We start from the raw sequence: 24,597 nt of genomic DNA on the forward strand, positions 1-24,597 counted from the left end.
GGATGGGGATGGATCCCCCATTGCCACTGACCACCTGACCTTCATGCCGGTATCTGCTGAAAAACCCAATGATGGAAGAGACGACCTCAACTGGCTACCCCTAGGCCCTGGCCTAGCCAACTTTTACGCACACGGCCTCCGCCCAGGTCGCCTCCTTGAAGGAGCGAACCCCGACCGTGCCAAAGCCTGGCTAAAAAAGGAAGGTGCCATCCTAGTCCTACCCCTAGACGCCGCCCACAGCAAAGAAAACACCAGTAACTTCCAGACCAACATGGAAGCCTTCCTTGAAAGGGCATTCCCACATCAAGTTGGGGAAGTAAGCATTATCCCCCCTGTCCCCATTGATCTCAGACGTGGCGGAACCCCCCAATATGCTAAACCGTGGGGCTTCTTAATTGATGGCCTGAACCCCCAATTTGCTGACCTCCTCATATGTGAACACTTATGGATATGCAAGACATTTGGGTTTATCGCTATCGGCGCTAGATTCAAGCCCTCTTCCTTCATGATTTCAATTGTGGGAATGGGCAACAGGTTGAAGGATGCGAACAATATAAAAGATGCCATCAAGCAAACTATCTCCAAATCACCAAGCCCCTTCCGAACATTCCTAGAAGAGGCAAGCATGACAAGTGACCAAATAAAGGAAATTGTAGACAGTGTCAGAGTAATCCCCCAAGGATATGCCCCCAACAGAAAGGAATACAACGAAAACACTGAAGAAAAAAGAAGGCCAACCTCGGACAAATCGGTAACCATGTGGGAGCTGCATATAGACCCTCCCTTCAAGAACCTCAAAGAGGCACGAGAAACCCCACATGACCAATGGTCCCATATTTTCAAAATGGCCTCATTCGTAAGCGAGAGAACCCAAGCTGGACACGCTTTCAACAGACAAAGAGTCTGTAACACCTGTAAAGCCTCTGACCACCTATTCCACTGCTGCCTGATCCACTCTCACTCAGCCTGGAATCAACGGTACCCCAAACAAGATGCAGACATGGAAGCTGAAACTGACAGCAACGCGATCCCCTCCAGCTCTAGCAGAGGTCCATTCCCCTCCCTCCCTCGACACCTGCCTTACTCAAACTTCCAACGTGGAAGAGGACGTGGCCACCCCCCTACCCAATATGGCTCGCGATTCCTCTCCTTTGTCCCTCCAAAATACAACTTTGACTGATATACACCTTAAAAAGATTTCACCTGGAACTGCAGACAAATAGCAAAATAAATTAGATAACCAAAAGAGCCTCGCTCACACCACATAGCTACTCTGCCCTGTCCTGTAATTACCTCCCTTACAAACATTGCGATTTGATTAAAAACCCTAACAAACCCTTAACCTCCCCTCCCCTCAACACCCTACTGAGCCCACACTTACTGAGCCCACGGGCGACAGGAAAGCCCAGTAGTCCAACCCCCATAAATGCCTGAGAATACCCTGAACCCCAGCTGGCAACCGGATTGGGGAACATGTCAGGGGATGACTCCCAGGTCCCCATGACCCTCCCCTATGGTCCACAGTCCCAGGTGTAACCAGCCCTGTCCAGGGCACAACCTACTGTGGGTCAGAGATGATATATAGAAGAGAGGCAAGTATATACAACTTGCCTACTGTGGGTCAGAGATGAGAAGGAAGTTAACTTCTCATCTTCCCACAGTGGCCACAATACATCGAAAACTTCCGGAGATATCCGGAAGTCACATGAGACCCGAGGTCCGGGCCATCCGGCCGCACTGAGCGTCCGGCACAGGGCGCGTGCGGGGAGTGCAACAGCTGGGTGCGGTTGCGGGTGCGGGTGTGGATGCGGGTATGGGCTAGGTCAGGGTGTATGCCCTGACAGAACACCAAAAACGCCTGTAAAAAGATCAATCCCCCAAAGCCCAATCACACGGTGAATTCCCAACAGGTTATTAGACCACAGCCCCCGGTGCCTGGAGGGCAGAGAATTTATACCGTTTTACCAAAACCCAATGACAGGCACCAGGGATCGGAAAACGGACCCAAACCCCACTCCCCACCTAGACCGCTCCACCTGAGAGGAGGTAGTGGCCCAAAGACAACAACAAATGGCCACCTCCACATCACCACCCTCAACATCAAGGGGGCCAACAGCCCACAAACTAGACAGAAATGGAACCTAATCATGGACAAAATGAAGAAGGACAAAACCGCAGTGATGTGCATCTCTGAGACTCACACTGACTCCTCACAGGAAGACCAACTATCCGACTGCTACAGTGATGACTTCCAAATCCTCCACTCCTTTGACCCAGCCCACTCCAGAGCCGCTGGGGTCGCAATCATCATTAACAAAAACATCATTAAGAAAAATGCAACAGGAACAACCAACCTCATCCCTGGCCATGTGTCAGGGTTCAGCACCCTGCCTTAGGGTGCCCCGGACTCCCCACCTACTTCACCCCCTTTTATTCTTTGACTGTTGCCTTGTTGTTGCCTTTGTGTGTTGTGTACACGCGCGCACGGGATAGCGTGGGAACTTTCTGAGCGAGCAGCTCGCCCAGAACGTTCCCACGGGTCACAGCCACAGTTCTGGGCAAGCAACTCACCCAGAACATTCCCACGCTTGCTGGGCACTGCCACCTGGATGTTCCCTCCGGGTCACACTACACAACTCTAAGAGCTGTATAGTTGTGGGCATGTGACCCATTCCTTTATATAGCAACCATGCGGGGAGATGAGACCTTTACCCTTCTTCTCATCTCATACCCCGCATAGGCAAGTGTATATATTATCTTTCCTTTTACTATACATCTCATACCCCACATAGTGTGAGGACAGGCCAGATGGGGGTTGAGGTCAGGGAGCCTCTGAGTCTGAGGCCGGGCCCTGACACCATGCTCTCCTCTCCACAATTGAATGGCCTGCTGATAGAAAGATCACAATCTTAGCTATATATGCCCCAAATGTCAGAGGAACAGGTACCGAAAGTGCTGCTTTCTGGCAGAACCTAAGTGAACTCACCGAAAACCTCCAAGTCAACATGATCCTAGGAGACTTCAATATCATCGAGGAAGTGATTGACTGCACCCCCCAACACGAAGATGCAGATACCGCAGTAAGGGCCCCCAAAGAACTCCTATACCTCCACAACCTAGAGGATGGCTGGTGCAAGGCCAACCCCCCACCATCAAAAAACTACACCTTCGGCCATAGATCTGGAACCCACATGTCAAGAATTGACAGAATCTATGCCACAAACGAAATAACCAACAGCGCACTCACTTGGAACATCCAAAACCCCGGAATCCCCACCGCCGACCACCAGCTGATCTCGGTCAATATCCATGACCCCTGCACACCCCATATCAGCAAAGGTAGATGGGCCATCCCAAACTTCCTAATAAATGACCAGGAGTTCCTGATCAGAGTTGAAAAACTAGGATCTGATGCTCTTGCCAACATGATCAGTCTCCCCTTGCCAAATGATGGTGGAATACAAAATATATTCCTCCAGTTCACACAGGCCACCATATCTCTTGCACACAAACTCGCTAAAACTAAGTCAGGCAAGTTAAACTCAACCCTCAGATGCCTTGAGAAACGTAGAGACAAAGCAATCAGAAATCTAAACTCACCCCGTTATGCACACCACCTGGAGGAAACCCAATACCAGATAATGGCCCTAACTGAAAGGATCCAAGAAATCGAGAAGACCCGCCATAGGAACAACAAAACCTCAGCCAGCACAAATAGACGCCTATTTGCTGAGTCAATAAACAAATACTGGTGCAGATGGGGGAAAAACAAAAAACCACGTGACACAGTAACCGAACTGCGCATTCCCCACACCGACCCCCCTGCTACACCTCAAACTCCTCCGAAATGGCCAAAATCGCTGCTGAACACTACAATGCAGTACAAACAAGAGACCTCAACCTCTCCTCCCCCCTTGAAAGGGAAAATTGCATCACGGAGTCCCTCTCGCAAATTACCACTGCCCCCTCAACCCAAACAATTCCCATGTCAACAAGCATCAGCTACAATGAGACCTGTGCCACCCTAAAACAATCCCCAAATGGAAAGGCCCCAGGCCTTAACGGAATCCCAACCGAACTCTACAAAAGGCTCCACAAAAGATGGTTAGCTAAGTCTGAAAGCCGTGTAGACATAGTTAAACTCCTCCACAATGTAATTCATGATATCGAAACGCGAGGCATATCCTCCCCTCAATTTACAGCTGGCTGGCTATGCCCCCTGTACAAGAAAAAAGACAGGAGAGAGATCGAAAACTACAGACCGATAACCGTACTAAATGCTGAATATAAAATTATGACAACAGCCCTCATGAATAAAATTGCCCCAATTGCCCCCAACCTCATAAATAAATGCCAGGCTGCCTTCATAAAAGGCAGAAGTATTCATGACCAAATCGACCTGGTTAACCGCATGATAGACCTATGTGAAATCATTAATCAAGACGGTGCGATTGTTGCCCTTGACCAGGAGAAAGCATATGACAGAATACGCCATGACTATCTCTGGCGCACTCTAGAGGCCATGGGAATCCCAGCCCCCACAATCAACACCATAAAATCACTGTACTCCGAACCAAAAACCCGCGTAATCCTGAACAGCGAAATCAGCAACGAGTTCCCTGTACACAGAGGTGTAAGGCAAGGTGACCCACTGTCATGCCTCCTGTTCAACATAGCAATCGAGCCCCTATCAATAATGTTAAGAGAATCAGACAAAATACGAGGCCTAGAAATTAAAACCCTGTCACTCACACAAAGAGTCATTGTCTCCCTCTTTGCGGACGACGCCGCGGTCTTCCTCTCAAAAGACAACAATGTGGACTGCCTAATGAGTATCCTCAATACCTGGTGCACAGCTTCCGGGGCAAAATTCAACAATGAAAAATCCGTAGTCATCCCTGTGGGCTCACCAACATATCGCAAAACCCTACTCAACACAAGAAATCTAAACACCAACTCGACCAGCCCCTTCCACAACGATATATTAATCCTCGAGGATGGACAAACCACGAGATATCTAGGAGCACAATGTGGAAACCACCCAAGCGGGATTGACCCATGGCCAGACATCATGGCCAAAGTCAGCACTAGTCTTAAAAACTGGCAAAAAACCTACCCGACTATCGAAGGACGAAAACACATCACCCAAATGGTCATCGGCAGCATGACCCAATTCCACACCTCCGCCCAGGGCATGCCAAAAAAAATTGAAAAAGAGCTCGGCACCCTAACAAAAAACTTCATCTGGAATTCTCAAATCCCCCCAATCAGCATGAAAACTCTAAACAACCCACCTGGCGAAGGGGGAAGAAACATCCTAAACATCAAGGCGAGGAACGAGGCGATCCACCTTGTAAAACTAAAGAGAATCCTCGACAGGTCCCCCAACAGATCACCGGCTGCAGACGCCGCAGAAGCGTTAATCATCTCCTCACTCTCGAAACACGTCCGGGACGAAGAGTCCCGCGACCCACGAATAACCGACATCTTCACCCAGCAAATCTTCATCAAGCAACGATACACGAGCAGAACCCTCCCACACGAAATCAAAGCCATACTCAACACAGGAGTCAAGTATAACCTAGCCCTCGATGACATTAACCTTCCTCTAAGCATCAGACTCGATCTCCCAGCATGGCACCACATCGGAAGAAAAGACCGTGTCAGAACAAGAGAAAACACGCCCGCGGCAAAATGTCTGAGAAAAACCCACGACTGCTTCCGCACAGGTGACCTCCTCACCATGGCAAACATTTTAGACGATCCATTCCACAGACGCTGGAGTAAATCTTGCTCCTGCCCCCCCTGCACAAGATTCCGTACAATGGGTTGTAAAAACCCTGAGACCTGCTACCAAGCCGCTGAAAACATAATCTCGAACCTGAAACCCCAAGTCAACCCCCGATCGGTCCTACCATGCCGTCCCCCCCCTCGAGAACACCGGAACCCACTCCCTAGGCGACGTGCTGAACGTCAAAACCATCAAAACCTTCCCCGACCTGAAAAACAATACGTCAGACTATTTCCGCATCTTTCGCGAAGAACTCAACCAGACAAATCCCCCCACGCTGAGACTCCCAAGGAACCTCAGCACTGACATCGTTGCCTACACAGACGGGTCCTGCACTGGCAACGGCGAAATCGATGCCAGCGCCGGCTACGGAGTGTGGTACAGTACAGATAACCCCAACAACGCCAGCCTCCCCGTAAACCGCACCTTCCCCCAAACAAACAATACTGCTGAAATCCTAGCAATAAACCACGCAGCCGCTACGACGCCCCGAAGAGCTAGACTCCACATCAAAACTGATTCTAAATGGTGCATGAATACACTAACCATAGATCTGGACAATGCGGAAGACCAGAACTTCATCGGATCCCCTCATCCCCTTGCTATAAAGACCACCATCAACTCCCTCCGGACAAGAAACGGCATTGTCTCCATCGAATGGATTAAAGGCCACAACGGCTGCGAAGGCAACGAAAATGCTGATAACCTCGCTGCAACGGGCTCCACAAAACCCCCCAATGCCGAACCCACCATCACCAGCCTCCCCTTCACCCAGAACGGCGCTAGACTGTGCGCCCTAACCCAAGCAACCGCCACGAAACTAATAATCCGAGAATCAGCAAAGAACAACCACAACAAAAGTCAAAGATCAACGAAGAACCTTGACCACATCAGAGACACCCTGAAAAGCCTTGACTGCCCGGCCCCAAACAACGACTTAATCTGGCGCGCCATCTTAAGAAATAAGAATGAACTGAACCCCAGCCTTAGAAACTTCGTATGGAAACTTGTCCACGGCGCCCACAAAGTCGGCCCCTACTGGAGTACAATCCCTGGATACGAAGACCGCGGCCTATGCGCGAAATGCGACGTCCCTGAATCAATGAATCATGTCGTTTTTGTGTGCCCACACAACCAAGGCCCTAAACTTTGGGCCGCCATAAGATCCATGAGCACAACAAAAGGAATACGCTGGCCCAATACCATGGATATACACCATGTAATGGCAGCCCCCCTAACCTTAATTAAAAGCCGGAGCGGCATCACAAACCACGGTGCTACTAGATTCTTCAGAATCGCCGTCCTCGAATGCGCTTGGCAAACATGGAAACTAAGATGTAAAAGAGTCCTCAGCGACGACACAAATGGTGAAATTAAAATCTCGCACAACGAAGCCATAAACTCCCTCAAAGCCGCCATGAATGAAAAACTTAACCAAGACAGATCCCTCACGAACAAGAAAAAATACCATAATAAAGCTCTACCCGAATGGCTCGTTCTACACACCTGGAGCGGTACACTGGAGAATGAACTATGCCTCCCCGAGAATTGGCTAAAGTGCAACGGGGTTTTAGTGGGTATACCTGACCCTCCGCGGTCACGGGAGCCCCACACGGAGCGATCCTCGCCAGTGCGATAACGCATTCCCCCGTGGTGGCAATTCCCCTCACACCGAGGCACCAATCATCAACTACTGGAAGGCACCGCCCTCCCTACAAACCTTCAGGCATTACGCCCGCGAAAGCTACCGAAGGTTCCACCAAAAAAAAAAAAAAGATGGAGCAGCCAATGAAAGAGGTTCCAAACATGGCTTCGGGGTAAACCGAGCCAATCAGATCTCATAAAAGACCGACCATGATTATTTATATGTTAGATGATCATCCCAGGGCTGTCATTCGAGATACGAACTAAGGGTTTCTCCTTGAAATCGTCCAAGCATATAGCTGCCAAATCGAAGTCCATCAGACAATGCCGACTTAACAGACTGCGAGAAACACATTTGCCAGACTCATTTTGATGCTGGTATCAGATCGAGAAGTGTTGAAACTATACCAGTATCTTTATCGTTTGAACGCACCATGAGCCCATCCGGCACTATTTTGAAGGTAGGAGGGGGGGGACATGATGACTAGTAGGAATGAGGGTAGCCTTGATATTGAGGATCCCACATTTCACTCAAAGAATATGTTCCCTCCCGCCAAACTGAGTGCATATACGAACCGACCGTTTCCACAATGCTCCCAGGAGGCAGCGCACCGGGATTGCAGAATAGTTGACGCACCTTCGGGTCTTACGAAATTCTACTAAACGTTCCTTTAATTTTCTGCGCGTTTTCGTTGCCATCGTTACGTGAAACAACCCTCTTCTTCATGAAAAGCAGAGGTATGACATTGAATCTGCTGCTGATGGCCCGCTTAGCCAATCCATCACCCAATCAAGAGCGAAGACACAGGCTTCTAGTCATCCATTCGCGGATTTCCCGACCATCAGACAGCGGACTGTATATATTGGTCACCCAATGGGTGGTGGATTCGTTTGTTTTGGTAGCAAGAGATGCTGTACACGACTAACCAGGGAGTCAAAAGGCCAACTGCGTCGGAGGGTGTGTTCGAGCCAACGTGATTGGGAGAGCAGTCCGTTCGCCGGGTTGTAAATCGTACAAGCATTCGTTGCCCGAACGCAGGCCCCAGGAGACAGATCGAGATTTTCGAGGATTGTGAAGGGTTCATCTGATGGTGCCCCTCCCCCCCTGCCCCTGGATATAGTGGGTGAGCCTCGGAGTGAAGGCTGTGATACGTCCTCAGCGACCGAGATGGCGCCTGGGCGGCCCGAAATCTATCCCGCAGAGGGTCGATAATCTTATAATGACATGCTAGCCCGTTAGCGTGACGTACGGTCAACCTTTGGCAAGATCTTGGATGAGATTAAGATCCGCGGGCGAAACTTTTCCAAAAGAAAAAGTCGTGGTCAAGGGACTGAAAAGATGCCTGGAGGGAGGGGAGAGAACAGCTTCGGCTCGTGATACCCTAAAGTAGGCGGTGAGTGTCAATTACTGGGATGCACTGAATTCCTCGCTCATCGGGGACTTGCTGAGTAAGGAAGGTTGTGTTCTGATCGTTTTCGCAAGAGTGAAGAGCGAACCGGTGGGAGTTGACAGATTCCGGGAAAACAAGAATCGAAACCATAATCAAGATTGCGCTGCGGAGAGCTAGTGAGTAGGCGCTTGCCAACCTGACCGGACGGGTGACTTACAACCATAGGCAGCGAACCTGAAGAAACCACCGTTGATGCACAGAACAATAAGGGCACGGATAAAGACAAGCCGTTGTCATATGATGCTTCAAGTCTCTATCGGAGCAGATTACGCAAAGATCCTCGACTTACTTAAAGCGGAATACCCCAACGTAAAAACAGATGTATAAGGGGGTCCTACACCTTCCCTTCCTTTGATGAATGTGATCAACGAGATCTCCAACGCGTGGAAGGCGATCAAAGTTATGCTCGGCTGCACGGATTTCACCATACGTGTGTTGACTGCACATGAAATTTAATCCGAAGAGGCATTTACCCAAGTTTCCAGGTAGTCTCCTCTGACCGCCGTTATGTCAGGTTGGTGCAGGCAAGTGCTGCTAGTTTTAGGCCAAGGCAGGCCCACGCCCAACACCCAAGGATGACAGGAATATGAAAAGTTCCTTCTGTACGACCGCCGCGAAAGGCTCAGCTGGTGGTGTCAAAACTCCTATTGTCACTTGGGTATATAATATGCAAGAGCTGCAGTACCAAGGAAGACAGTGTAGCTCCCCGAACCCACGGACTTCTCTATGGAAGGCAGAGGAGCGAGAACTGTAGATCAAGGGGTTGAGAATCTATGAGACGTCGATAACGTTGGTTGAGAGAATTGAGGCGGAATCCATGAGACCTGTTCCTTCAAAAGAGGTGACGTCCCTGGATCCATTGTCGGAACAGGTCTCCATTGATGCTAGAATATGCTCAAATTGTGTGAAAACAGCGCGTTCGGTTTATATGGCATAGTATTCCTTATTTCCGAGGCAAATTTCGCAAAGCGAGGGCTTTTCACTGAATGCAATTGAGGTATGAAAAGCCCATATCTTTGACCTTAGCGTGCCTATCAAGAAGCTACTTCACCAGTTTCCACTTACATAATATCGTGAGGTGGTACGTGCAGATTGGGGAATGGAACCGATTTGAAGAAGCTCTAGGAACAGTGACTCGAGGGGTTGAGACGCAACCATTCATTATCACTGCGCACGAAGCGAAATAAACTGCGCTGGCGTGTCTCATGTGCAGCACTTGAGGCACTAAAATATTGCCATGAGAGGATTTGGGAATTCGGAACCGACGCAAATAAAAAGTGACCCTCATTGCAAGGGGTAAGCCAGGCTGCCAAAGATCGTCCTCGATAATTCGCAACTAGCAACATGGGAGAGGCAAAAAGGTACACGTTCACGTTAGTTTATGTTTATGTGGGAGTTCTTTGGAAGGTCTTAGCGTGAGGCGCATCCTTCAGGAATACATAGGAAATTCGTTTCGATCTGTTTCTTCATACTCTATTTCGGTCCCTCCCAGATCATCATCATTCCACCGGCCACCAACCAATGCTTCTAGATCGGTCACACCACCAAATGGCGCAGCAGTACCTGAATCTCTCAAACGCGCTATTTCATGTTCGAGCTGCTGTTGAATTTCAGGTGGAAAGAATGGAAATTGGCCACCGGTTTGGATTGTACCAAAAGATGGATCTTGGGGTAGGTGTGGAACGCCCATCTGTGTCCGGCAGGCCGGGCAGGTGTCTTTTTTCTGTGTCAATGAAATGACAGGGGAGAAGTTAGTAGCTCCCGGGGGATATTGCAGGAGGCCTACAGCAGAAATAATCCATTTAGCAAGACTATGCAGGATGAGATATATGAATTAAAGTGAACACCGACTCGAGAAGCTTTGGCTCACTCTTTCTTGCAAAAGTAGTGCCCACATGAGGGGATCCTCGTCACACCCAGTTCGTAAGGCGAGTTTGCGGGACTATCCATAGCGTAAGCCATTTCCGCTAGCGCAATGACCGACAAGAATGTCTCTTGACAAATTGGGCAACTATCGTCTAGAACGACGCGTCATCGTTATCGCTCTAGCCAAGGTCACAAGTGCGAAGATCACAGTGCCTTGATGACCGGATGTCCTTAACTCTGCCTCTGTGATTGTAGGAAGTGAGTCCACAAAATCGTCGCGATGACCAGGGCTGGGGTTTTGACTGTATGGCGCGTCGATCTTGCATTAGCATTGAAAGGACCACTGGTGTGTTCAACTGTATCGCGAAAACTCTTACAGATGCTCCAGAAACGACATGATATCGTAATGACTATCTCTAAAATCCATTTTATCGTTTGGGTTCGTTGACAATGAAGTGGTCAGGAGATAGGAGAACGACGCGTGTCGGAGCAATCATGGTGGCCACGAATGAGTCATGTCAGGTGCGGCGGCTAGTTCCGCTGGCTTCAAGTGAAAAACCGTTCCTTGCTCTCCTGAGCATGCTGGGTGAAGGGTTCGCTTTGAACTATGCCCGTCTCTCCTCACGTTTTACATAAATGCCCAATCGCGACATTCTGAGTGAAGAATTCTCTCGCGCGATATGGCCCAGTGAGCAGCCACAAAGTCCTCTATATATATATTGATTAAAATTATATTGCCTTGGCATGGCCCAACTGAATTTGCGCACCTTGTGGTTGTTCGAAATATTTGTAATTCTATGTATTATGTACATAAAGGAAGAATTCGAGTATGATGGATTGACCCTGCGGGTTGTTGAGGTGATGCGTGCGGTTACATGTGCATGTATTTATGTATGTCTGCTGCATAAATCATTTCCATTGTCAGGAAATGCAACTGATCATTCACTGTTGCCCATGATACGCCATTTGCTCTTCGCTGTGCCCCTTGGTCTGAGATAATATTTATTTTCGCGATGCTCACTTACGAGCTGGCCTCATTGAACTACCTTCCTACTTTGTTCTCATTTTAGGCGATGACGGGGAGCTGAAACAAAACACAAATAAAAAGGTAAATTGTCAAGACGATGGTAGTCTGATGGTCCGGATCTTGCCCGAGCTGTGCTGACACGCTCCGCGTATCTGCATAGAAGAGAAAGCCAAAACTTGATCGACGTCGTGGCAGCAGGAATGGCTGAATATTGCTGTGTTCCGCGGTAATATGTATTTACCCGTCAATGTCATGTGGTTGAAATTTCAAAGGGTTGTCTTACATAATGTCTATCTCAGCTATCAATGTCATCATGCACTACGTTTGGTAGAGGTCTCTGGTAGTTGGTAATAGAGATTGGATTCGTTCACAACTATGGCAACTACATAAATAGCAGGGAACTCGGTGCAAAGCCGACCGTCGGCTATTTCCTTGGGAGAAGGTTTGGAGCCCCATCAAGGTTGGTGTAGGAACATGTTTACCAACACCCTGCTGATCTTGAATGTTGTCAGGATATCGGAAACAAAGGCTTGTGGTAAGTAGATCTGGTTACCTAATTTGGTACGAAGGGCATTCCCCGAGAGTGGCTCTTGACAGCACTAAATTAGTGAAAGACTAGATTCATTCTTGCCGTAATCGTGCATGACATTTATATTGTCAAGTATTTCAGAGCACTACACAGAATGTCCCATTTTATTCTCCAACCTGTCCTATATATGCACAAAGTAGGAAAAGACTGTCGCGGTCTTACCACGCTTCTTTGAGAGCTACGAACAAGCTCCTCAACCATGTTCGTCGTGCTCTTCTCATTTGTCCTCGCCGCTGTGACGCTGTCCGGCGCGTCATCAGTTCACGGCGTTCATCAAGATCCTTGTGTCAAAATCGCTGGACACTCTTATGTCGCTCCTGCTGACGCTCTAGCTTGCATGCGCTCTTTCCCTTATAATGAAACGCTCAAAAAAAATGTCCTAGCTGTCGTCAGCGGTGCGTTGGACTTCTTCACGTTCGAGGCTGAGCAAATCCACAGCCCACCTCCGTTCCAGGAGAGCTCCGTCAATCTCCGCTCTGAGTTAGCGAGGATAAAAGCCACCAAGTATCCCGTACGTGCCTCGTCCGTGGATTCAGCGTCCTTTACTGACCGGTCACTCTCTTTCAGACCGACTATGACTTCAACAAGGATCTCTTTGACACTATCAACAGGCTGAACGATGGGCATACTCTTTGGCTCCCTTTCTGCTATTGGGCTTCGTTTCAGAACATAATCCCCGCCCCTGTCGTCTCGCTTTCTGTGGACGGCGTGCAGAATGTTTACATGTATGACATCAAAGTTGCCTAACTCCTCTCCCGGTTCTGCTCATTTTCTCTGCAGTGCTCCAGACACAGTAGCTTTCATCAGCCAACTTGGCGCTCTCTTCACATCTTACTACGATTCCATAAATTTCGATTGGAAGAGATACGCTGGCGCCAAGGTTCTCGAGATTGGTGGTATGCCTGCATACTCCTACATTGACCACATCGCATCCACCGTCAGTGGCAATTACCTCGACCACGGGATCCGAGTCAATTCAGTGTTTTCGGGCTACAGGATCGCCTCAAATTCCTGGCAAGTATCAATTGATTTCGCGTTACATCGATTGTGTTCCTGATCAAATATGCCCACCATATGTCATCGCCTCGTGTGTCCATTTGCGTTCGATTAATATACACATTTAGGTCTCAGCGTTTAGGCGATCTTGCGGGACCTTTCTTTCCTACTCTGACATCCCTTGAATTCAAGCTCATCCGTGTCAATTCTGCCAGAGTCGAGACGGTCAAGTTCCCCTACCGCGCTGCCTACATCAACTCTGGTACCTTCACTGATTCAGCATCCTACTGGAAGGCCAACTGTGCTGTCACTGCGACTACGAACGGTCAGTCTTATTACCCGTCCGACGCCGAAACTCAGCAGGGGTTCGTGAAAATCGAGGATCATGACTCAATCGTGGCCAGGAGGGTGCTGAAGATGGTTGGTGCAAAGAAGGAACCCATGGATATTGGTCGGCCGTCCGGTGTGGGGCTTCCAGCACCACAGTGGCCCACTGCTCCTCTGCAAGCTGGGACTGGTGTTTTGAAGAGCTATATTTTGCCAGATAAGCCGGGCGTTGGTGTCATGATGGTGGGGTCATTCGAACCAAGGGGCTTTGTTCAGGTGACACACCCACTCCGTCCCACCATTCCATGCGCAGCTCAAGATTTACTTTGGATGCTAGTTCCAACAGGACGTTATTGACTCTCTTTCGAAATTCCGGGCCGCCAAAGTCACCAAGCTTATCATCGACGTGTCCAATAATGGAGGAGGCTACGTTTGCCTTGGGGAATATCTCCATCTTGCTCTTGTTGGAAGCAGCTTTGGCTATGGAGGATTTACGACATCCCACCGTGCTAATGACCTTGCTCGAGTCGTGGTCGCTGCCGATATCAAACGGGGCGTTAACGCGTCGATATCATTCTATGCACCTGATAACTACGCGTTCCTCAACGGTACACCGTAGGTTATTTTAATACTCTTTTTTCATGGGTAGGCCTGAGGCATATTGATGCCACCCTGCCTCTAGCCTTCCGAAAACATACAACTACATGGAGCCTCCCGTCTCCCACCAGGTCAACGGTTTGCGTGAGCCTGTTGGTCAGCGCATTCTCGTGAGTTCGTTAGCAAAGTTGTGCATCGCGTTGAAGTCCTAACTTCCCCGCTTAACTTGGCACTAGGATAATTCTTGTACGCCATTCAAGGTTGCCTTACCGCCCAAACCTTATTTCAAGGCTGAAAATATCGTCATTGGTAAGTTCGTCGAACCTTCATCTCTATCAAGTGGATTCACAAAACGTCATCAAGTCGGAAATGGGAATTGTGCCTCTACATGGTTTGTTCGATCTGCTTGGTAGAAACTGGAACAATTCACTTATTATATATCCTCCAGTGCACAGTTCACAACTGTCATGCGCGAGCGTCACAACGTTAAGATGGTTGTCTTTGGTGGCAAACCCGGCGAGCCAATGGAGTATAAGGGTATGGCCGGCAACCAAGTGCTTGATTGGCCCGACCTTAATTCGGAGTTATTGACCGCAGGCGTGAAGACTGTGAGTGTCCAGACAAAAACAAGCCTATAGGGCGTGGGTCACGACACTAACCCTTTCATCAGAATCCTCAGGCACCCCCTGACTTGTAAGTGGAAGCGCAACAGCATGATGATGCACTCATTCCTAATGTATCTCCACCATTTGTAGGATCATCAATGGTGATATTCGGATCAACTGGAGAACGGCCTATAGCTGGAAAGATCAGAATACACCTATCGGTAAATCTCATCTCTCCGGACATCACATAATGAGAGTGTTAACCTCCCGGGCGGAATGCAGCCTTCCGCAGCGATCGTGCTCCATACCGGTTTCCTTATACGCCCGACATTGTGCATACTCCGCAGGCTCTCTGGTAAGATACTGCGTTTTTATCGATGGCCGCGATCTGATTCTGGGGTGGTTCTTCGGCACGGACTGTAGGGACTTTGTGTACGTCGTCCAGAACACTTCCTAGTTGGTACACTGACATGTGTTTCGACAGGGCCCACAAATTTTTCTAGTAGATCTACATTATTTCTTGACCTATGTGTACTTGATTGTCGCTCCTTTCGGGAATACAATTACTCGACTGTTCTTATTTCGGCGTATGGTAAACATCATCTGTGAAGTCACAAATTGGAAACTAGGAAGCATGTACAATGACCTGCACACAATGTCCGGACTGTGAATAGAGTTAAATATGCTCGGCTAGGTGTCCATCTGCGGAAAAAGTTCGAACTGAGAGTCGTAGCCGGGGCGATGATTAGCTGAAGCCAAGAGATTTGGTCTAGCGGGATAACTTTGACCAAAGAATGAATCCAATGAGAATCAGGAGAACAGCGATGATGGCGCCCATGATGACACGCTGTTGATTCATGCTTGCATTTGAGGGGAAGCGAAATGGATACGTAAGTTTGTGCAAACGCATTATATTTGGGCATGACTTACCGACGAATCATTCCCTTCAGCGTACCAGAAGCACGAGTGATGCTCGCATCGGCTTCATGAAGCTATTTGAACGCGTTAGACCGAAAGTGGAGGTGGGAGTGAAGCACAGCTGAGTGAATGCTGCGTACAGTGTCTCGGGTCCGAACAATGCCTTCTCTCTGTATTCTAAGACTCCTCAGGATATCGGCCCCGACATCCTCTGTCTCGAGAGCAATCCGATGGCTATCTTCGAGTCTCCGAGTACTGTCTGTAAGCGTCTGAGTACCGGCTAGCAAGCGGGTGCGTTGTGAACCAGAGTCTTCCTCCGAGAATGCCGCGGAGGTGTTGAATGCATGAGAGCCCAGCAAATCGGCACGAGTTGCTGTAGCATGCAGTGCTTTCTAGACATCCGTACTTATGAGCTAGGCGCTATGACAGTGGCTACACGGAGGGACGCACAGCTTGGGTCCTCAGCTTCGAGAGGTCTGATTTGTTTGTCTTCACACGAATTTGGTTCCGTGCTTTGAGAGACTGGGGCATGCCTTGGATCTCTACTTCCATTTGAGATATCTGAGTGGACAGGGAAGAGAATGATGAATTGTGGACGATTTCTCAAAGAATGTATGACAGTAAAGGCTCACTCACAATTTCATCCGCCTCTTCAACCTCCATGTCTACTCGCCTCAATGTTGCCTTGCGTTGTTCTAGGAGACGGGGGGAAGTAGAAGAAATAAAAATCTTAGCATTCTATATACAAAGACCCTACCCTACGGAGGACAGTTGCGAGGTCAATATCCAGCTGCGACTCACCTCCGTTCTGGTCTTTTGCTTCCCCATCAAGTTTCCCCCGAATGGATTCAATGATTGACTTGAAGTCTTGTTCGTATGATTCAAACAGAGAGGTTGGTGAGTTGTCCATAGTAACACTAGCCAGTGTTCGCTACGAAGCTTGGGTTTTGAGGCTATGTTCGGCCTCGTGACAGCCAATCGAGGAGTTGGCCGAGTACAAATATATTGTGTTGCACGATGGAGGCACTGAAGGCCAGGCTGGAGAGTGCGTCACTCGAGTATCAAGAGTTACAACAGGGTATAAAGACAGGAGTTTTCCGTTTCGTTTACTACATGGTGAACCTATCGTAATTTAGAACTGTCTTCTGCCGTCGAAGTCAGACAACGCTTGGATGCGCAGTTGAATGAGAACGACTTGGTGCAAAAGGTTAGCCTTGGTATTAGGATTGCCTACCCTCTATTTTCGTTGGTCTCTATTAGGAATTCAGGACGTTGAAACCCGAGAACACTGTTTATAAACTAGTCGGACCAGTGCTTGTACCCCAAGATCAAGAGGAAGCCAAACAGAATATCGCGAAGCGGATTGACCTCATAAAGGGTGACATGTGCGGCTTTTAAACGTCTATCTCCCAGTCTAAAGCTCAGTGCTGGAACAGAAACCGAGTCGAGAAGCAGTTGAAAGATCTGACGGAGAAATCAGAACAAAAGAAAATGGAGGTCAGTGACTCCTGCTCAGCACAAGTGGTTTTAGGAGGTTTATTGATACTCGTCTAGATTGTGGAGACACAAGCGGCCGCCCAAGGCATACAACAGAAAAATGGAAAGAAGGCTGCTGAAAAGGCTACTGCGACGTAGTTTCAGAATTTCGCTGCTCTACTTCTACTCATCCACTGCCTCGTACCCAACCCACACCGCTTCTGAGCATCCTTGGCATCCCACCAAATGCACGTCTCGATTCATTTGTTTCTCATTGATCCTATACGACGATCCACATCGACATGGATATAACCAGTAATCATCCGTGTCTTCAACGCCACGATGCATCTCAAACCTATCTAATGAAACAACTTCCGCTGCCCTCTGCTCTTTTGAAGGCTTGAATGCTACTTGCTCGTGTGAGTTATATAACAGTCTTGATTGCGGATCAGCCAGGGTGGAGTATGCAGCCCGGATGAGCGTTATGGGATGTCGATCACTGAACAGAGAGCCACCAGTGCTTTGAACATGTTGGTTCTTGTCAGGGTGGTGGCGCAGTAGAGCACGACGGTAGGCAGCTTTAATTTCGCTTTGAGTTGCACTCTTCGTCACCCCGAGCACAGAGTAGAGGCTGGGTTCACTGTGGTTAGCCAGTTTGAACAAACGCCTCGCAAGCTCGGCCAATGATATCTTGTGGTTCGGATGTGAGGACGAAGTGAATACCTGTATAAAGACCCACCGTCGGTTGCCTGGTTCAGCGTCTATATAACTTTTACATAAGTAACTCGCCCGGGCTGTTGCGACGGCCACGTGGCTGCTGTGTTTACTCGCACACTTTGGGTTTTCCGGCCTGGGTGGGAGCACCCAGTTGCGATTGAGCTATGCAGTCTCTCAGAAAGAAGAAGTTAGCCAAAGATGGTCCAAGACCTCGTGCCAATGTGGCTGTAGCACGCAGCGACGCCCGGAAGTCTCGAGTGGACGATAAGATCAAGAAGCGCATGTCAATGCGTTACGCAGAGATATCGGGGCCGACTGACATACCGGATGTGCCTAGCGTCCCGCCTTTGCCTATGCAGTTGAGACAATTTGAAGAGGCGAAAGGTGTCGAGGATATACTTGGTTATCGCCAAAGCGATGTACCGTCGAGTGGTCAGATAATAGACTTGGCGATATTCCAGCAATCGGAGTTCAATCCGGACGCATGTACGTACTAGATTGTTTTCATGCCGTCTTCACAAATCTTCATTGTCGTACAGATCTCAAATCGGCACTTGCCACCTCGACAGAGGCGGAGCTACGGAATATGCAGTCTTCCTTGAGGGGGGCGAAGGGCAATGCCTTCTCCGACATGCAGCAGACCGTGTTTAATAAGTGAGTGAAGGTTTTGGATCTGCGTTGAGCTCATGTTGACCCTCATTCGCAGTTACGAGGAGTTTGTCCACATTTCAAAGGAAATAAGTACGTTAGAGAACGACATGCTCGAGTTGAAAGAGGGGCTATCCGAATGGAAAACCATGCCAGCATTGCTCAACATTGAAGATACGACGTTGTCGTCGATGGGCAAGTGAAAGTAGTCCAATAGTCATTCATTTGCCTCAACAGAGCCCCAAATTGTCAGACAGGCGAAGGGCTAATAGATCATCTGTGGCTGATCTCGAAAAACTTTACGCTACCCAACTCTCGACTCTGCACATGACCATTGAGGGCTCTACCAAGTTTGTCCCGGCAATCCCAGGACGGCATATCGTCTTGGAGGTTGAGAATTCATGGTCCCTCAACCCAGCCACTTATAAGGTGGAATATGCTGTGCATTTCGTACTGCTGGATGATTGCTTTCTTGTTGCGAAGCGGAGAAGAAAACGATCGGGCGAGGGGGGAAAGCTTGTTGCCGAGCGTTGTTGGCCGTTACGCGACATATCCGTAGTCGACGTTAAAGATTCTCCTGGTAAGTTCCCATTGATCGCACTGATATAGCGTTACTGAGGCTCGGTGGAGACGTCACTAGGGCATTCAAGGTGCGAAAAGGAAAGGACTCCTTTGTTTACCGCTGTGAAAAATCATCGGATAAGAGGGTGTTGCTGTCCACATGCAAGACCACATCGGAAGAGTTAGCGGCTCGCCGCCGCAAGGAGCGCGAAGGCGAACAGGAGCGTCGCAGAAGTCTGTGGACTGCTGGGGAGGTATGCCGCTCTTGGTATTGCACACGAGTTCTCGCTGAAGCCGTGAGTTAGCGGGCGTCGATGTACAATGTGCTTGAGGTAGATCATAACGCTGGAGTCTCATCATTACCCGTCCTGTCGCGATGCGAGAGAGGATCAGCGGAACGAGCTGAAGTGGAGACCCAAGCAGTTGGTGACTTAACTGACGACTTAACGGTAGCTATTGCTTTACGGCGGTGGGGAGAAGCGGTGGAGATTGTCGAGCGAGGTAAGGTTTTAGGCCAATTACAATACCATCACAGGCATGATGTTGTCCCATAGGCCAAAAGAACCTCGCGGCATTGCCCTCTTTGGCCCCCAAACTGACGTCACTCATTCCCGCATTGACTTCAGCTCTCTTACACTCACTCTCAGACCCCTCACTCAGTAAGTCAGCTGTCATGGGTGTCACGTCTCTCCTTCTCCGTTTGAACGAAGGCATTGCTGCTCGTAACGTGTTACTTTCCGCGCGCGGTTCGCTCATCAAGAAACGCACCAGGATGATTGCATTCGAGGGTGAAGTATCCAGCTATATTGCTGAGCTCGCATTTGTGGTCTTCACTAGCATCAAGCACACGGCTAATTGGTACTTGGCTAGTTTTGAGGAGAACGAGATGGCATCAAGTATGTTGTGACATTGATACCTTGAGAACTGATTGCTCATTTGAACGATTCAGCACTGATCCAATGGGCCAGAGAGCAGATTGAATGCTTTGCAACTATGTTCAAGCGGCAAGTGAACGGTCCGCACATTGGACAACAGGATGTTGATGCGTCAATCTTGGCGATGCTAGATCAAAACAAGAAGGTATTTAGCTTTCTCCTGTATGACCTTCCGACGCCGAGTCCTGTTATTTAGATTTTACATGATAATGGAATGGATTTCGCGCATCTCCTCATGACTCTGATAGAGCCGCTTGCTCTGTCATCTTTGACGTCTGTACCCTTGCCATCTCCTTCCAATGCATCAATCCCTCCCCTTGGATCTCCCCAGCCTCCAACGCTAAATATCTCGACGTCTCCACTCAAACTGTCCAACACCTCAGCGCGTGCACCGTCACCACTTCCGTCCCGCCTTACTGTCTCCGAAAAGTCAAAGAGCCGGAGCGTGACACCTGATCCTTCCATTCCTCCCCCCCCAGCGCGTTCCAGACCATTAAGAGGCCCCGGTCCACGGGCCACGACGGGCCCATCCACCCCGACGTGAGCCTTGTCAGGTGGACTCAGGAGTCTCATCGCGTTGTTTGAGTACTGCCTTAGTGCCTCACATGTACAGGCTGATTCACATATAACTACCTAATCTCGTGCTTATTTTCGCTGTTGTGATTGTGCCCTAATGTGCGATGTTTCTATCAGCACACTCAGATATGCCGCTTATAGCACAGGAATAACACGACGTTAGCTATTGACTCCTTGTTGTTTTGAATGAGCAGCATACTGCCGGATTCCATTCAATAGTCCACGTGACGAATTTCGGTTCTGCACTCGCTCCTTGGTGCAAAAGCAAGCCCGGCAAAGAATACTACTCACTGCGCGACTTTTATCCCATTTCACTCAGCAGTTGTGAGGGGGACTGTGTGAGTCACCGGGATGGCACACAACCTTATTAAGAAACGAAAAAAAGGCCCATTGATTAGAAAAAAAATGGGTTCGAGATATTTACAAGAACTACCTACTGCCTAATTTTCATCCCTTTCCATCCAGCTGTTGTTGAGGAAAATGGGGGGGGGACTGTGACAAATGTGAATTTATAAAAAATGGGAATTAGGATTATCGGTGGTAAAGTAACCTGTAGGAGTAAAATACATGCCTTTTAAAAGAAACCGCAAGTCCGTAGCTCATTTGGTTGGAGCTATTCTCTGTCAGGCTTGCTTTTGGAACCAAAACTCATCATGTGGACTATTGAATGGAAAACGGCAGTAGTGGAGGCTGAATATTCCCATGCTTTGTTACATAAACAACAAACAAATCGGTCGAAACAACACTCACAACACTCATGGAAACGGACTACAGACTATGCAGCAGGTTAAGAAAAAGGAGGAAGAAATCGACATTGGGGAAAATCCAAATACATCAGCAGTGCAATTCTCAGCACTTGAAACCTTCAACAACCTTTGGTGTTCATGAAGTTTCAAGGAAGAGGAGTAACTCACAACTACTGGAGAGCAGCAACCATCGCTTTGATATGGGCAACAAGTTCTTTCAACCTTGCCTTACGGTCCACTTCCAAAAGATCGAAATCCCATCTTTCTTTGGGTGCAACGTTGACAATAAAGTTGTCACTGGGTGGGATACATGGTGGGGTGACAGAGCGATTGGCAACACTATACTTGTAGATACAGAACCGCGTGCCCAAAACGCTTAGTCCATAGAACATGGGTATAGGAATACTTCCAGTGAAGTTGAGGAATCTTTCGTGCATCTGGTCATCCACCTCCTTGCACACTAAGTCTTTGTCGTAGGCTACCTGTGGCTTGAATTCGATAAAAACAACGGGGAGTCCGTGCCTCGTAATAACGTGGGGGGTGGGTACTGTACTAACATGACCAACAACCTGTCACGCGTCACGCTGGCCTCGAGGTCCGGCTCAAATCAAGGTTTTGTCATGCGTCATGCTGGGAAAAAGGTTGAGTTAGTTGTGTCATGCTGTAAACCTGGTTTCAGGGTGGCTGTGCAAACTGTAATTCAAATTTCCCTTTTTCGGAAATAAATACATTCAAAAAATGGCCATTTCCTTGTCCAAATGGCGCACCTGTCTGGCCCACTTTCTGCGGCCAAAGTCACTTCTGTGGGCTTGAGGGGGGTATCCTCAGCACAGGTTGATGCAACTTGTAAGGTGCCATTGCAGCCTAATCAGCCAGGATCCAGGCCCAATAGGCCTACTATGGGTAAAAACTACCTGGTGGCTTGGGATATTATTTCTGTATGAAATAGGTTCATTTGTGCAAGAACAAATTTGTTTGCAAGCGCAAAACCATCCATATGTGATATCCGGGTGCAGGAAATTTTTCAGAAAGGCGCTCTAAGCACATTTTCAAATTCTTTTGCATTTAGTTACTTATTATGGCAATACCCGATAGTATTGCATTCCTTTTATGGTAAGTTCGCCGGTTGGGTGTCACGCATCAACATGAGCTGCCGGTTCAGTACTTTTTGTCATGCTCCGGATGCAACTGGTAGTTGGCTGTGTGAGTACAGTAATACCAAGAGACCTAGCGACGTGTTTGAACTGCAGAGCAACCTGATAATCCTCGGAAGCTGGAAAGAGCTCGGTAAGGAGGGTAATGAATGGCCCATAATAGTTGCTTTCCTCGGTGGTGAACTTGTTGACGAGTTCAAACTGTAAGGTGACATAGCTTGGCCAAGTCATATCTCAGACCAATAATTAGTAGAGCACAGGATGGTGACATACTATCACAGCCCACTTACCGATGTTGCAAGGTTGGAGGGAGCTTTGAGATATGAAGGTTTTTGTGACTTGAGTGGCTCCCATCCTGTGTGAAGGCGTTACCACTTGACACTCTATGCACGTATATAAACTGGCAACGAACTAGTTAGTTCCCACTGTTCCCCTTGGCCAGCGACTTGGGGAGTGTTTTGCTTGACTGTCAGCATCAGCCGCTCTCCATGTGCATTAACCCCTTGATTCCTCAGGCCTGGTGGTCAGTCATATACGATTGCCAGCATGTCTCTCTGTCTCTACTGCTGGCTAGTTAACGATCTGCCTAACCATATATTCCAGGTTAACATCCCAGAATTAGATAGTGTTAGCGACCTCCAGAAACTCATCAAGCAGGAGAAGTCCATCACTCTCAAAGACGTTGAGCCAGACACCCTCACACTCTGGCAGGTTTCCATCCCAGATGATGAAAACCCTGAGAATTATCTCAGCAAGCTTGATGACAGACCACTGTCCCCTAGGGAGACTTTGTCCTGCCTGTGTATTTGACAGCCTGGTAGTACCGTACTACTGCTGATGTATGGGACAGCTGATTTTTTTCCTTTTATGGGTCGTGGGAATTTCTTTTATATGGGTGGCTGTGCTGGCTGACCAGCTGATCCCTTGGTTGCCGATCAGCTGGAGAGGAGCTGATTAGAGCTGATGTATGGGTGGCTGTGCTAGCTGACCAGCTGCATGGTTGTTGCATACTCTATAACTGGTGGGACACCACCTGACATGGCACACTGTCAGATTGCTCAGATTTTAGTTCAGATTGGATTTGGCTTATATACAGCATATATCTAGTATGAAATAAGATCTACTTACTGTCATATCCCAGAATTGTGAGGTCTCAGTGGGTAGCTCAGCACACAGAGCTGTAAGTGATACAATGGTGTGTATTTTACAGTAGTGCGTAAGCAGTTACCCGGAGGTTACCACTTACCCATGTGACTATATGTGTCAGAGACCAGGTCGAGACGAAGGAGTGTCTCCATGGCGGAGGGCTTCGGCCTCAGCAACTTGTGCCAGGAGCGCTGTGCCAAGTAACACGTCTGTGCCCTAACTTACTAAACTGGCAACCAGAACTAAAGAGGGTAAACTCTAGTTGATTTTATTACTGGAGTGTAAACTATGTACAAGTTAAGTATATATAGTTACAGCGAGGGCGGGTCCGCAAATGGTGGAGCCGAGCTAACGGGGTTAGACATTAGCCGATTAAATATTACCAACGAGTCGGGTTATGGGGTTAACGGATAGGCAGGCGATAACCCAGAAACGGAAAGGAGGGATAGGCCTGAAGGTGGGCTTGCAGGGCAAGCAAGTGTATTGTCCAGCAGAGGCGGGAGTGCGCTAGCAGACGTTGGAGCTGTCCGGAAGCCTTTGGGGCTCCGTACTTAGGGAGGCGTAGGTAATAAATTTTGAAAGGAGGGGGTGGTGACCATCGATGGGTACTGAGGGGGTTGCGGAATATGGGAGCTCCGAGGTTAGTGGAGAGGGAGCGGGAGTAGACCGGAGGGATTGGAGGGATCGGAAGTCGATGGCCGGGGATGGATATGACAATATGTATCTTAATTACATGTGGCTTGTGGTTCGCCCTGACATCCTCCCCCCTTGTGTTGCATTTGTGATGCATACAATGTTAATGATGAAGAGAATAAAATTTAAGAATT

At 48.7% G+C, this 24,597-nt stretch overlaps 8 protein-coding genes across 8 annotated transcripts; 3 read left to right on the forward strand and 5 right to left on the reverse strand.

The window, feature by feature from the left end:
* Positions 1-8,302: 8,302 nt before the first annotated feature.
* Positions 8,303-9,746, reverse strand: EI90DRAFT_3018102 (uncharacterized protein; the record flags this gene model as incomplete). Its single annotated transcript, XM_039057188.1, has 5 exons — positions 8,303-8,626; positions 9,044-9,060; positions 9,176-9,325; positions 9,447-9,657; positions 9,711-9,746. The coding sequence occupies 5 exons, from the start codon at positions 9,744-9,746 to the stop codon at positions 8,303-8,305; spliced, it is 738 nt and encodes a 245-aa protein (XP_038913673.1).
* A 448-nt stretch (positions 9,747-10,194) lies between these two features.
* On the reverse strand, positions 10,195-11,595 carry EI90DRAFT_1771697 (uncharacterized protein). Its single transcript, XM_039052185.1, has 6 exons — positions 11,520-11,595; positions 11,130-11,460; positions 10,966-11,054; positions 10,757-10,904; positions 10,673-10,697; positions 10,195-10,609 (listed from the first exon to the last, which is right to left on the reverse strand). Exons 2-6 carry the CDS (start codon positions 11,177-11,179, stop codon positions 10,316-10,318), a joined length of 606 nt encoding a protein of 201 aa, XP_038913674.1. The 5' UTR covers positions 11,180-11,460; positions 11,520-11,595; the 3' UTR covers positions 10,195-10,315.
* A 972-nt stretch (positions 11,596-12,567) lies between these two features.
* Positions 12,568-15,252, forward strand: EI90DRAFT_3146311 (uncharacterized protein; the record flags this gene model as incomplete). The annotated part of the gene is made up of 12 exons (XM_039065400.1): positions 12,568-12,879; positions 12,936-13,093; positions 13,149-13,382; positions 13,493-13,967; positions 14,029-14,306; positions 14,374-14,458; positions 14,525-14,597; positions 14,652-14,679; positions 14,737-14,896; positions 14,959-14,981; positions 15,044-15,114; positions 15,176-15,252. The coding sequence occupies 12 exons, from the start codon at positions 12,568-12,570 to the stop codon at positions 15,250-15,252; spliced, it is 1,974 nt and encodes a 657-aa protein (XP_038913675.1).
* Positions 15,253-15,401: 149 nt separating this feature from the next.
* On the reverse strand, positions 15,402-16,795 carry EI90DRAFT_3067429 (vesicle transport v-snare protein vti1). The gene is made up of 6 exons (XM_039061022.1): positions 16,613-16,795; positions 16,448-16,506; positions 16,262-16,372; positions 15,952-16,203; positions 15,824-15,885; positions 15,402-15,753 (listed from the first exon to the last, which is right to left on the reverse strand). The coding sequence occupies exons 1-6, from the start codon at positions 16,719-16,721 to the stop codon at positions 15,663-15,665; spliced, it is 684 nt and encodes a 227-aa protein (XP_038913676.1). The 5' UTR covers positions 16,722-16,795; the 3' UTR covers positions 15,402-15,662.
* A 33-nt stretch (positions 16,796-16,828) lies between these two features.
* Positions 16,829-17,446, forward strand: EI90DRAFT_3126975 (prefoldin subunit 6; the record flags this gene model as incomplete). Its single annotated transcript, XM_039063964.1, has 5 exons — positions 16,829-16,889; positions 16,948-17,018; positions 17,072-17,196; positions 17,248-17,308; positions 17,366-17,446. The coding sequence occupies 5 exons, from the start codon at positions 16,829-16,831 to the stop codon at positions 17,444-17,446; spliced, it is 399 nt and encodes a 132-aa protein (XP_038913677.1).
* Positions 17,447-17,470: 24 nt separating this feature from the next.
* Positions 17,471-17,917, reverse strand: EI90DRAFT_2928003 (DnaJ domain-containing protein; the record flags this gene model as incomplete). The annotated part of the gene is made up of 1 exon (XM_039054953.1): positions 17,471-17,917. A coding segment is annotated over one exon (447 nt), but the record flags the coding sequence as incomplete, so codon positions are not given.
* Positions 17,918-18,168: 251 nt separating this feature from the next.
* Positions 18,169-20,692, forward strand: EI90DRAFT_3126976 (uncharacterized protein; the record flags this gene model as incomplete). The annotated part of the gene is made up of 9 exons (XM_039063965.1): positions 18,169-18,490; positions 18,544-18,658; positions 18,711-18,839; positions 18,910-19,232; positions 19,262-19,467; positions 19,519-19,714; positions 19,768-20,109; positions 20,163-20,293; positions 20,345-20,692. The coding sequence occupies 9 exons, from the start codon at positions 18,169-18,171 to the stop codon at positions 20,690-20,692; spliced, it is 2,112 nt and encodes a 703-aa protein (XP_038913679.1).
* Positions 20,693-21,640: 948 nt separating this feature from the next.
* EI90DRAFT_3223863 (uncharacterized protein) lies at positions 21,641-22,855 on the reverse strand (the record flags this gene model as incomplete). The annotated part of the gene is made up of 2 exons (XM_039066477.1): positions 21,641-22,039; positions 22,706-22,855. 2 exons carry the CDS (start codon positions 22,853-22,855, stop codon positions 21,641-21,643), a joined length of 549 nt encoding a protein of 182 aa, XP_038913680.1.
* Positions 22,856-24,597: the final 1,742 nt, after the last annotated feature.

Source organism: Cantharellus anzutake (assembly GCF_015039405.1).
Source record: "Cantharellus anzutake strain C23 chromosome Unknown EI90scaffold_40, whole genome shotgun sequence".
In the NCBI taxonomy this organism is placed as follows: Eukaryota; Fungi; Basidiomycota; class Agaricomycetes; order Cantharellales; family Hydnaceae; genus Cantharellus; species Cantharellus anzutake.

Bases quoted from the DNA above. Each gene is read 5' to 3' on its own strand.
- EI90DRAFT_1771697 (XM_039052185.1), bottom strand. From the start codon at position 11,179: ATGGATTTTAGAGATAGTCATTACGATATCATGTCGTTTCTGGAGCAT. The intron at 10,905-10,965 runs GCACTGTGATCT...GCGTCGTTCTAG, and splicing joins AAGGACATCCGGTCATCAAG to ACGATAGTTGCCCAATTTGT. The intron at 10,610-10,672 runs GTAGGCCTCCTG...TCATTGACACAG, and splicing joins CTAAATGGATTATTTCTGCT to AAAAAAGACACCTGCCCGGC.
- EI90DRAFT_3067429 (XM_039061022.1), bottom strand. From the start codon at position 16,721: ATGGACAACTCACCAACCTCTCTGTTTGAATCATACGAACAAGACTTC. The intron at 15,886-15,951 runs GTACGCAGCATT...GCGTTCAAATAG, and splicing joins TTGTTCGGACCCGAGACACT to CTTCATGAAGCCGATGCGAG. The intron at 15,754-15,823 runs GTAAGTCATGCC...CTCAAATGCAAG, and splicing joins CTGAAGGGAATGATTCGTCG to CATGAATCAACAGCGTGTCA.